Source organism: Ursus maritimus, unplaced genomic scaffold, assembly GCF_017311325.1.
Source record: "Ursus maritimus isolate PB19 unplaced genomic scaffold, ASM1731132v1 scaffold_10, whole genome shotgun sequence".
Classification (NCBI taxonomy): Eukaryota; Metazoa; Chordata; class Mammalia; order Carnivora; family Ursidae; genus Ursus; species Ursus maritimus.
In genome coordinates, this window is record NW_024423344.1 from 35,802,006 (window position 1) to 35,815,302 (window position 13,297).

Here is a 13,297-nt window from a genome sequence, read left to right on the forward strand (position 1 = left end):
AAATAAAACAAGATGAAACCAGAGAGGGAGACAAACCATAAGAAACACTTAACTGTAGGAAACAGATTAAGGGCTGCTGGAAGGGAGGGATGTGGGGGGATGGGAAAACTGGGTGATGGACATTAAAGAGGGCACGTGATGTAATGAGCACTGGGTGTTACACGCAACAGATGAATCACTGAACTCTACCTCTGAAATTAGTGATACACTATATGTTAATTGAATTTAAATTAAAAAAATACGGGGCGCCTGGGTGGCTCAGTGAGTTAACCATCTGCCTTCGACTCAGGTCATGATCCCAGGATCCTGGGATTGAGCCCCGCATAGGGCTCCTTATTCAGTAGGGAGCCCGCTTCTCCCTCTTCCTCTGCCTGCTGCTCCCCCTGCTTGTGCTCTAATAAATAAATACAATCTTTTAAAAATATAAAAAATAATAAATATATAATAATATTTTTAAAAGTAGAGGCAAATAAAGTCAATTTCTGACAAGAGTTTTACCCTCAAAAGACTTTTGCCAAGGGAACCTAATGATATACTTGAAGCAAGAGTGAAATCAGAGACAAACGTAAAAGACCTAAAAAGGAATGATTATATCCATGTGCAAACATGTACACACATACACTTATCTGTAGTTTAACTCAATACTAACAGCTAATCTATAATATTAAAAAAATAAAATTAGAATATCACACTAAACTAGCATGCACATTAACCGAGGGTGATTAGGTTCAAAATAAGGGATATTGCTTACTTTTGTCCCTCTTATGTACATGCATATTAAATTTCCATCTTAAGTGTGTATAAGTTAACTTTCTTTTCTAAGATCAGAAAGGGACTATGTCTTCCAAATTAGTAAGTAAGGAAAAAAGTGACATGAGAGATTTAAAAATCTATCCAAAAGAATTTAAGGAAGAAGAGAAAGACTACAGAAAAGGAATAAAGAGCAGAAGGGGGTGTGGAAAGGGAGATGAACATGGTAAAAGAAGTATAAATTAAGTGAAAATTCAGATGAAATATCAGCTCCAGATTCCAATACTTTTTACAGTGACTATGAAGACAAAGACTATCAGAATTATTTTAAAAAGCATTTGCATGCTATTTACAATAGCTATGCCTGAAACAGAAGAAAAAAATAAAGGCATGGAATAGTATGAATTGTGACGATATGTGAGTGGTTGCACATATCAACACACAGAAATCTATGAACTAGAGGGAAAAAGCCACCAAAGAATGCATAGGAGATGCCACCATTGACACGAAGTTCGAAACGATATAACACCAAATAATACATGAATTAATTAGACATATATGGTGAAATGATAACGAAAAGAAAAGAAGATAAGCCCGAAATTCAAAACAGTGCTAACCACAGCACAGTGGGAGAAGGGGACATAGAACTTAGCAGGGATGCATGGAGCTTCAAAGTTCCAAGCAGTACTCCTAGCTTTTCATTAGTGGGCAAGTGGGTACTTGTTGTACTCTTATGACGAGGACTTTTTTAAATATATTTAACATTTTATAAAAATAAAATTTTGAATAAGTACTGGTAATTTCAAAATATTGGTCTTGACTTTTTTCTCCAGGTCACGTTGATACCGAGGAATATGTTGATCTTGGTGCTTGCCACAACGTTTCTATTTGTCTCTTCACACGTGTGGTCTGTGGCACAATGTATGCCAATTCCAAAATTAAACACAAAGCTGGAGGAAGAGCTTAAGTCCAGAAATGGAGAAAAACTAGATTCCAAACAGGACACTGATCAAATGGAGTAATGACCCACAACGGTTGCTCACTTGCTTTGCAGTAAACATACATGTTACTGCACATTTTTCTGAAGGGTTTTTTTTTTTAATTAGTTATTAACTTTATCAGGCCTAGTTCCATAAACTCCTTAGAAATTTAACAAAAAGAGTTAGCAAGAAAACAGGTCTTGTAAACTTCAAAATGTACATGTTAAACGTAAGTAAAGAGAAATAATGCCTAAGATCACAAAACACCAGACCAGAGACTGGCTTTTCTGAGACAGAAATCATGCCCTTGACAGCTCCATCAAATTGAGAAAATGAAGATGTATTCTGTAACTAACTTACTATATACATAGATGAGTATGGACTAAAATGCTAGATATCAATCATAATAATGTTAGTGCCTACTCTTTTATGTTTCCACCTCAAAGTGTTCAATAGCTCAAACATAATTGTTGCCTATGTCAAGATCCACTAAAAGTTATAATGGACAATTTGAAGAAGTTGGTCTTTTCTTGTGTTCCAAAAGTAAAGCAACTATGTCTTTTAGCTTAGAACTGTCACCAAGAATATTGAATAATCAATAAAACTTCAAAACAGAAGAATTTTGTGATCTTCAAATCAACTCCTCATAAAAGGTGGCAAATAACATGGTACTTAATGCACTGGTTTTCATATAATTCACTGTCTGGATGGTAAAAGGTTGACGTGGCTCATAACTGGGAGGCAGAGTTTCGCAGACAGATGGCTCTGAAAAGTATTGCCTATCTGGGTGGAGGTGAGGCAGAGGGAGGTTTCCTTCTTGTTCCTTCATTTTTGATTTAAATAAAACCCAATCCCAAACCAGCATTGGAGAACCATCATTAATTAGTTCACGTGTTTCATTCTCAACTCTATTCACAGACATTGAAGAATTTTAATGCTGATTTACTCAATAATATTACAGGTCTAACAAGGATTCCAAAAGCTGACAAAAAGTCTACTTTTTTCTCTTGAAACTGAGTCACATAGTGTACATTTAAAAAAATAAGAAAATATGAAAAACTGACTTTAACAATAGCAGACACAAAACTAATGGCCAAGTCCAAAAATTTTGAACATAGGCAGAACTTCAACTTTTACACCTCCAGGTAAGTCGCTCCTCAAACTGGAGCACCGCACACAGAGACAGGAGTCTCTTCGCGCTACATCATGCGCCACAGTTTCAGAAAAACATCTCCAATAGTCAGATTGCTATCATTTTCAATTAAAAAGGCTTTTATAGGAAACATCCACAGCTTGTGGATTTCTGACAATATATTCTAGAATTGGCCTTTCTTGGAAAAATAATTCCACAATTTTTTTTTAAATAAGGTTCAAGTGAAGGAGACATAAGATTATTTCCCAGTAGTTTAAGAAAAAAATCACATATAATTGTATCCACTGGAATATACATGAATTCATATATAAAATCCTTCCATGGTTTTTCTTTTGCTACCATTTTCATCTAATCAAATTATGAAGATAAAGGGAAGGCTCTACTACTAATTAAATTGAAAAGCCATGAATAAATCCATTGCTCAGTGGCTGCCAGATAAACTAAGACATGAGTGCATCTCCCAATCAACCCCAGAACACCCTCCTCTACATTTAAACTCTTTAAGAACAGGGCCTGGATCCGCTTTGCTATTTATCTAAGCCCCGCGTCTAAGACTGTACTTGGTAAATATCGGGGGCTCAATAATTATTTTTTAAATGAATATATTAAAACAGGTACAGATTAAACTGGAAACCAGAGCTCTTCATGTATGATTATACCTGTCAGATTCCTAATTCAACTTAGTCTCTAACAAGAGCCAAGGTAAAACTGAAGGAGACTAAAATTAAACTTCATGTTTCAATCAACAGACCTTCACTGAGGGCTTCTTATGTGCTGGGCACCGTGCCTGGTAAAGAGAAGTAACTAAGACATATGAAGTCCCAGGCCTCCTGCCCACCAGGCTTGCCATCTAAAGAACAGTCTGGAAGTGAGGAAATATGGAAAAACAAAGATAAAGTTGAAACATGCTGAAATACACTTTGTTAACTCTTCATACTCCTCCGTTAAACCTCACTCGCTTTCATGTGTCAGCATGTAGGGTCTTTTTATTTTAAATAGTTGTACTGACAAAGATTTTTTCCTATGTAGCCAAATTTCAGAAGTGTCCAGAAAAGTACTAATCAGAGAGGATATCAAAGAGATTCTATTGTGTATTATTAACTTCCATAGTCGGTCATTCTAGCCCTAAAAATATATATTTATATAAATATACATCTAATACAGATATATTCTCATGTAAAAACAAGCAGTCATTTATTATACAAAAGCAGCCAAAACTGATCTTAGACCCTTGCAGCTCTGAAATCCTGATTTTATGACTGCTCAGACGTTTTTTAACAATTTCTGCTTGAAGTTTTTCAAGAATATCCTGAGCTTAAAAGTCTAAAACCTGATTTATAGAGACACCTGTAGTAGTGTTGCCAGATCCAGGACACCTAGTTAAATTTGGATTTCAGATAAACAACAAAAATTCTCAGTGTTAGTATGTCTGAAATTCAGATTTTACTGGGCATCTTCTATTTTTACTTGCTAAATCTGGCAATATTAACCTATGTGCCCCTATAAATATATTTTTTTTCAATAAAGGAAAAGTTAATTAATGATATTTCTTTCTGTGTCAAAAAAAATTTCAGCCAGTATATATACACTACCAAAATTCAGAGTGAAACTCAGTTTCTGATCAGGATTGTTCTCATTTAAAAAACACCATAATTTTTTTTTAAATTTTTTTTAAGATTTTAGGAAAGAGAGAGAGAGAGAGTGTGTGTGTGTGTGTGTGTGTGCGCGCGTGCCCATGAGTGGAGGGAGCAACAGAGGGAGACGGAGAGAGAAAATCTCAAGCAGACTGCCTGCTGAGCACAGAGCCCAACATGGGGCTCGATCTCACAACTCATGAGATCTTGACCTGAGCAGAAATCACAAGTCAGACACTTAACCAACTGAGCCACCTGGGCACCGCTATTTTTTAAAACTTTAAGAAAAATACGTAAGAGTAAGTTTTTGTTTTTAAGTCCATAGGCTATGTATCATTTGGTAATAAATACAAAAAGTACTACCGACACTATATTTCATCATGCATATAAATATTACATATTCATTTTTTACCTTGAGATGTCGTTGATGTATACACCACCTATTTACAGGTGCTATGACTAAAGTATTTAATAAAAATAACAGATTAATGACATCTGTTTAATTTACTAACGTGCACTGATGATGTTCAGAGAGATGAATTACCTCACAGGATTGCTAGTCAAAGACACGCGGAGGGACTCCAGGCATGTGACAAGTCTCTCATCTGCACACCCCATTTTCAGTTCATAGATGAATTCCTGGGGTGAGATCTGTCGCCTACTCTTAAGGCTTCCCTGTAAATTAAAGAAAATAAATAAATAAATTTATCTTCACTGAAGTAATATCAATTACATTAATCCCACCTTTCATATTAGCAGCTGCACACGACTACTCTGAGTGGTATTATTTTGAGGGAGTGATTTCCTTCTGCCCACAAATACAAAGCAGAATCCAGGATATTCACAAAAGATAGGTCTGCAAATTAAAAGGACTTTTTCAAATCCCAAATATCATGGAAAACAATGACGTATTTATTATAGAAATACCTGAAAATAAAGTCAACTATTTTAGGCCCATGCAAAATAAAAAGCAAACCTCAATACAGGAAAAACCCTATTAAAATTAATATTTTAATTACCACAAAATTAATATTTTAAGCACCACAAAAAATGGCTGTAAGTCATTAATTGACTCAACTACCATCAAGTGCCCAATTCTAAGCACACAGATTATCAAAACCTAAGTCTGGAAAGAGAAATTCAAGTAAGGACATAATTCCTATGGCACTCAGAAGAGGAAGCCCTAACTTGATGGAGCAGATGAGGGAAACCTGAGTAACAGGGAGAAGGGAAGTCAGTTAAGGAGACAAAGAATTAGGAACTCCTTCCAGACTCACATGGCACATATATGTACAACCACAAAGAAAACCAAAAGCACTGACAACAGAATGAAGATAGCGGCCCGATCATGGAGGGACAGAGCATCGCTATCCAATTGGATTTTCCAGCGCAGCTTCGGAAGGCTCACTCTGGCAGATTGTCAGAGCTGGAGTTCGCTCGTTATGCAACACTGAGTGGCTACTACGTGCCAGACACTGTTCCAAGTGTTACACAGAGAACGGTAAACAAGGGACAACAATCCCTAGATGCATGGAGCTTTCTTCCCCATGGAGAAGAAAGCCAGGCAGACAATAAATGAAATAAGCAGTTAAAACTGCTTTGTGGCCAGTAAAAAGTGCTCCAGAGAAACATAAAAGCAGAGAAGAAGAATAAGGAGCCCAGGAGGTGGTTGGCAATTTCAAACAGGGTGCGCACAGGAAGACTCACAGAAGAATCTGAAGGCCTCAAACTTGAATATTAGAACAAAGGTCTGAAGGAGAGAGAAGCAAGCATACTGATAACTGAAAAGTTGTGACAGAAGGGACTGTCCCCTCACAGGCCACCAAAGGAACTCTGACTTTTACTCTCAGATCAGGAGCATCAGAAGACCTGTTAAGACGACACTAAGATAGTCCAGATGGAAAATGATGAGCACAATGAACAAACCACGACGTCCAGAACCATACCTATGTCAATCGCAGATTGTACACCCAAGGGCAAGGAATTATACATGTTCAAAAGCAGGTTAGTGGTGATGGCAGGAAATCAGATGCATTTTTTCATTTCTTTCTTATTATTAACTTGCCATAATAATGTGCAAGGAAACATTCCCAATAATGCAAAACAAACTAGCACTGGAAAGACTGATGGTTTTCATCAATAGTAAAGTGGTCATTTACTAAAGAAAAATTAATGAGCAAAATCTCAGAATAAAGAAAATAAAGTGGAAAGGGGAAATGAAATGGTAAGAACGGTGCAAATAAACATTTTTAAAATCAGTGACTATGTTATGTATCATTAATGAGAATACATCTAACTTGTACAGACATAGCATTTATCAGTATCTTTTTCTGCTTTAAATTACTAAAGTATTGCCTGTTCAACACAGAAAATTTGGAAAACAGAAAAGCAACAGGGGAAAAAAGTGCTTCAAAATGACTTAATTTGATATTTCTCCTTTAAGTGTTTTCTTTCTCATATAAGAATATGTACATAATATTCCATATATATTCATAAACACCTGTACTTTACTTTCAAAAATATTATAGCATACATATTGTTCAGTAGGCTTTTATTTTTAGTCATGTTTCATGAACATATACCAGTATCTTAAATGAAATTTTTTTTTCCTCCCTACAGACTATTAACATACCTAATTACCTACCTTAGACCCATATCATTGGGCATGTAGGTTGCCTAGCACAATTTCTTGGTATTAAATTTTCAAGTTCCCTGTGCATATTGTCGGGCCAATATTTTTAATCCGAATATATACAAAGAGAAGTTAAACCAGATGATCTTTTGGTAGTACTTGATATTTGTAGTACTTGAGTCAGTACTCTGAATTTATCATTGAAACAATTATGATTGGGGGGGGTTCAAAATAAACCCAAACTGAATAGATTAACTGGTTCCCTTCAACAATATATGGGTAAGACCAGATAGTCAATACTTTAAAAATATAAGAATAAAAGGTAGTAAATGCATTTGAATAAAAATTAAAAAAAAAAAAAAGCAGTCACCTGCCCTACTACTTAACCATATCTTTCAGAGGCAATCATTTTCATTCCCTTAACTGTTTCTTCTGATAGCTACTTAATATGTCTAAATAACATGATTACTCTGATCTCTTTAAACTTGTAGGTTTAATATTATCTTTGACTTCTATTATGAAAGATAATGATTTAGTTATCTTACAACATTGGAATTTGTCCTCTTCCACCATCTGACTGCAGTTAAAGGTAAACTCAATTGAGCCAAAAGAGGTCCCCATGAAACAGAAGCTCTATGAGATCCAGAGATTTTTGGATAACTGAACTTCATAATTCTTTAGTTCGTTTCATGACACAAAATAGAACATCATATACCCCCATTCATAAAGTCTTCCAGCTCCTATAATTCCCAAACCAACACACTGGTCTCCTTAAAAGTGGGAACACGAAAAGCATGTTGGCTCTTACCATCCCCATTCAGTATTATCCTGGAGGGACTAGCTAGTGTGGTAAGACAACAACAATAGATTAGAAAAGAAGGAGTAAAACTGTCTATTTGCAAATGAAATTGTCTACATGAATTTAGCAAGATGACAGAATAAAACTCAACCTCTTTTTTTTTTTTACTTCTCAATACTACTCATAGTCGGGAAATAAAATTTTATTATTTATCATTTTTAATAGCATCAAAAGAGCCCTCACAAAATAATTAGGAAAATTTTTAACAAAAGAAGAAAAATACTTATATCTAAGAAGGATAAAACATCGTGAGGAGGTATTAAAGGTGGCCTAAATAAATGATGTTATGCCAGGTTCATGGATCAGAAGACTCGATATTATTGTTAAGAAATATATTTTCTGAAGAACAATGTATATATTCAATATAATCACACTGAAATCCCAGCAAGTTTTGCAGAAATTGAGAAGTAGCTTCTAAAATTTATATGAAAAGAAATAAATAAATTTTATATGGAAATGCAGGAAACCTAAAATAGAATAATTTAAAAGAATAAAGTTGGGGGATTTCATCTGATTTCAAGACTTACTATAAAGCTACTGTAATCAAGTTTGAATAGTATCAACAGAACAGAGTCCAGAAATACATGTGCACCTACGTGGTCAATGACTTTCAACAACGGTATTAAGGTCATTCAATGGAGCAAGAAGAATCTTCTCAACAAATGGTGTTGGAACAACTGGACATCCAAATGAGAGAAAGTGAACCTAGACCTTAGATCTAAATGTACAAGCTAAAATTTAATGTCTACAAGAAGAGAAATGAAAATCTTCACTACCTTCGGGAAGGCAAAGATTTCTAAGGACAAAAGGCACTAACTATAAAATTGATAAATTAGACTTCATCAAAATTTAAACCTTCCATTTTGCAAACAACTCTTAAGATAGTTTCATGAAGACCATGAAAAGTAAGCCACAGATTAGGAGAAAAATATCTGCAATTCAAGCCAAGAAGTGTGCAGTCTGAGACTTTACCCTACATAACAGAACAAGCTACGGGAGCCTCTTACTGGTGCATGAGTGCTGGCAGACAACATACGAGTCCTCGGTTAGAGACAAAGGATTTTATTATGCCTCTACTGGTCCCCAACCCACCAAGTCCCACAGGGGCATCACAGGACTCCCTGATGGATGCCTGTACATGCAGTGGATTGCAATATAGGACACTATGCTTGGGGGACTCACCAATTGTATACTGAATAATAACAAGTCTGGTCACTGTCTACAGGGAGACCTAACCATCTCTCAAGGCAGCTCACTGCAAAAGCAACGCTGAGAAATGGTTTGGGCAGGGCTTGCCTTCTTGGTGTAATCAGAATAAATACACAGGGATACTCAAGGCCCATGGCAGACTGCCTCTCCCAACAATAAATGTAGTTCATACAGATTTGTATTCGGAACATTTAATGAAGTCCTACAACTCAGTAGAAATAAAACAGCCCAATTAAAAAATGATCAAAAGACTTCACCAAAGAAGATACATGAATGGCCAATAATCACATGAAATGACGTGCAAGACCATTTGTCACCAGGGAAATGCAGTTTAAAACCAGAAAGAAAAAAACCACAAATGGGAAATCACTAGACACTCCCTGGAATGGGGAGGATGTGAGGTACCTAAAGCTTACCTACTCCACTGGTGGAAACAAAAAACGGTATCGCCACTTTGACCAAAGTTTGGCAGTTTCCTTTAAATATACACAGAACAGCAGACTCAGCAAATGCACGGCTAGGGGTCAAGCAGGAGGAAAACCAGAACAACAACAGAAACATTCATACAATGTTCAGAGCAGCTTCATTCATAAGAATCGAAGTCTGGGAATGACCAAGGCACTCATCGAGTTGTGGCATATCTATACAATAGAATACTAAGCACCAATAAAAATCCATTGATGATGCAACCAGACAGATGAATTAAAAAACAAAAACAAAAAAACAAAACAAAACAAAAACTGCTGAGTTAAATCAAGCAAGAAAAAGTACATAATATATGGTTGCATTTATATGAAAGACCAAGACCAACCTGTCAATCTTTTTTCCAGTGACACTCTCTGGTTCAAGGCAGAGAAGCAAATCTGTGAACAGTTTTAATTGTGTTTGGGTGGAAATGGGGGTAAAGACACACAATATTTTAAACGGGGGCAGTAAGTAGATTTTACCAATCAAAACGGGAAAGCCAGAATAATCTCACTGGCTAAAAATAATTCTTGATTTCAACCATAGTTGTTTCCAGTTTGAGCAATTTATTATCTAAAAACTTCTGCATTTTTACCTCAGATTCCTTTCCTCTTAAAACCCTCCCCCTCTCACCCAAACCCTCACCATCACTACTGAATCCTGGCACAGGCCTACACATCAGATCTGGGCTGAGACTAACTTCCCGGGACAGGCCTTTCGTGAGCCACAAAAGGGGAGTCCCCCATCTATGGATTCATTGTTCTTAATGCTCACCGCTCTATTAAAATAATTTTAACTACCATTTATTATGTGAAGGATATTTTGAGCATCTACTCTTTCCAGACATTGTCTACATGATGTAGATACAGTGCAGATACACCGTTTACATGAAGTCCAAGTCAAAGATAACTCCTATCTAGGTCTTTGGCCCAAGCAAAAATGTGATGCTTTCTGCTAAAATGGGGAAGATGAAAGAAGCAAAGTAAGTGGTAGGGGAAGGAGATATTTGAGAGTCCCAAGTCTGAGCAAATGACATTTTCCTAAGAAAATAACATTTGAGGGGCATCTGGGTGGCTCGGTCAGTTAAGCGTCCAACTATTGATTTTGGCTTAGGTCATGATCTCAGGGTCGTGGGATAGAGCCCCACGTCAGGCTCTGCACTAAATGGGGAGTCGGCTTAAAATTCTCACTCTCCCTCTTCTCCTCTCCCCCTTCATGCAGTCTCTCACTCTCAAATAAATCAAGAAAGGGAGGGAGGGAAAGAGAGAGCGAGAGGAAGGGGGAAAGAAGGGAGGAAAAGAAGGAGGGAGGGAGGGAGGGAGGGAGGAAGGAAGCATTTGAGCAGAGACCAGAATGAAGAGGAGGGGGGAGACGTGGGAAATCTGCAAGAAGGGTGTTTCAAGCCAAGGGAAAAGGCAGGAAAGAACTGGGTAGATTCAAAGGACAGTAAAAGACACCTCAAAATGGCAGGGAACATGACAAAGAGTTGGAGAGGACAAGGAGAGACACAATAAGCTGGTGTCTGGTCCCAGATGCAGGGGACGGACAAACTGCAGCCTGAGTGTCAAATGTTTTTATAGGACTCTCAAGCTAAGAGTGTTTCTAACATTTCTAACTTGTAAAAAGGAAGAGGAGGAAGAGGAAACACGGGCACTAGCACAGGTAACTGGAACCCTGGGTGACTTAAAAGCCTGAAATGTTTACTGTCTGGCCATTTCACACAAAAGTTTGCTGGTCCCTGATGGGGTCTTACAAACCAGGTGAGGGCTTTTGGTTTTATTCTGAGTGGATGGAAAACTACCGGAAGATACACAGTCGATAAATTTTAAGATCTATTAAAATCAAACACTTTTAAAAGATTATTCTAGCTACTGTGTGGCAACAGACTGTGAGTAGCAAAATGTGAAACAAGATGACCACTTGGAAGGCTAGCATTCTGGGGCGCCTGGGTGGCTCAGCCGTTAAGTGTCTGCCTTCGGCTCAGGTCATGATCTCAGGGTCCTGGGATTGAGCCCCGCATGGGGCTCCCCACTCGGCGGGAAGGCTGCTTCTCCCTCTCCCACTCCCCCTGCTTGTGTTCCCTCTCTCGCTGCCTCTCTCTCCGTCAAATAAATAAATAAAATCTTAAAAAAAAAAAAAAGGTGGCTAGCATTCTGTCTGGTCAAGAGTTGACAGTAGCCTGGTATAAGGAGCCAGTGATGGAAAGCATGAGATCGGCTCAATATGAAGTTAGATCACACAAGACAGCTGAAAGTTTGGAGGTAAGGTGTGAAAGAAGTTAAATTCAAAGATGATTCCAAAGTTTTTGGTCCTAACAACTAAGTGAGCAGTGCTGCCATCGACTGCTCATTGAGACCCTATCAAGGGCAGCATGAATTCTAGATTGGGGATAAATCTGGTCAGAAGGTCAAGGGGAAAGCAAGAAGAATGGACAACTCCTCTGAGTAGATTTCCCATAAAGGAGAGCAAAGAACGGGGGCAGCAGCTGGAGGGGAACCCATAGTGGGATTTTTACGGGGCGGGGGGGTTGGAACCATACCACGTTTGCATGCTGAGGGGAATAACCAAGCAGGAGGAAAGAAACTGATAATGCATAAGGTAGGTACAGATGCAGGAAAAGAAATAAGGACACAAAAACACTCAAGCAGATGACACAGGATGTGGCCTATGATATGAGAGGAAGGGTTGATCTTATAGTCACTGGTAAAGTCTATCAGTGTAAGACGAGCTGAAGCAGAGTGGAAGGGAAAAGATTCAGGCAGACTGTTAGATCTGGTGATCACGAAGTGAAGTGTGAAAGTTCTTTTCTGATTGCTTCGACCTTCTTGGGGATAGATACAGCAATATAATCAGCTAAGAGGGAGGACACAGAGTTGGAGGTAGAAGGAAAGGTATGAAATCTTTTTCAGAAAGTCATGAAGTGCCCTGGCAAGGGCCCTGTGGTGGGGTTACTGGCTCACCTGTCAACTGTGATCATTCAGAAAACACTAGTCAGTGTGGCCGCCTGCTTCCTTCCAGATGCATGCTGTGCAGATGTGCAAAGGAGGTAGGAAGTTGAGTTTAACCAAGGGCAGAGTCTATATGGACCGAGAGGCAAATACACAGATTGTTACTCAAGGTAACAATGGAGTAGGTGTCTAAGGTCAATAAAAAAAAAAAAGAAGGGTGTGGCAGTTAGAAGGCAATGGACACAAATAAATGGTAGAGTCAATGGATCAGCAGTTCTAAAAGCGTTATGGAACTCTCACAGTGGGAACAGGAAGTAAGCAGAAAGATTGCTAATGCTCAGCAAAGTTTATAAACCATATTTATAGGTGGTATCTTAACCCAAGGCAATGAGTGGTTTAGACTGGGTAGAGAAGCAAAGACTATTGGAACTGAGAAAGTCGAGGAAATGAGAGGATGCAATGCTGGATGGATCCTCTGGGTGAATGCTGACGTCAGTAAGGACAAGGGCAGTGGTAGTAGCAGGAAGAAAAGCAAAGGCTAGGGAGCCATATGAATAAGAAGGGAGCTATGACCAAGAAGGAGTCTGTGGTAGTAGCAGGAAGAAAAGCAAAGGCTAGGGAGCCATATGAATAAGAAGGGAGCTATGACCAAGAAGGATTCTGTCAG

At 38.0% G+C, this 13,297-nt stretch overlaps 1 protein-coding gene across 3 annotated transcripts in view; it reads right to left on the reverse strand.

The window, feature by feature from the left end:
* The window catches only part of DIAPH3 (diaphanous related formin 3), a 475,864-nt gene that overhangs the window by 357,415 nt on the left and 105,152 nt on the right, over positions 1-13,297 (reverse strand). For all 3 annotated transcript variants that reach the window (XM_040623366.1, XM_040623355.1, XM_040623377.1), the window contains one exon: positions 5,062-5,192. In XM_040623366.1, the coding sequence (XP_040479300.1) occupies positions 5,062-5,192 (131 nt within the window). The remainder of the gene's footprint in view (positions 1-5,061; positions 5,193-13,297) is intronic.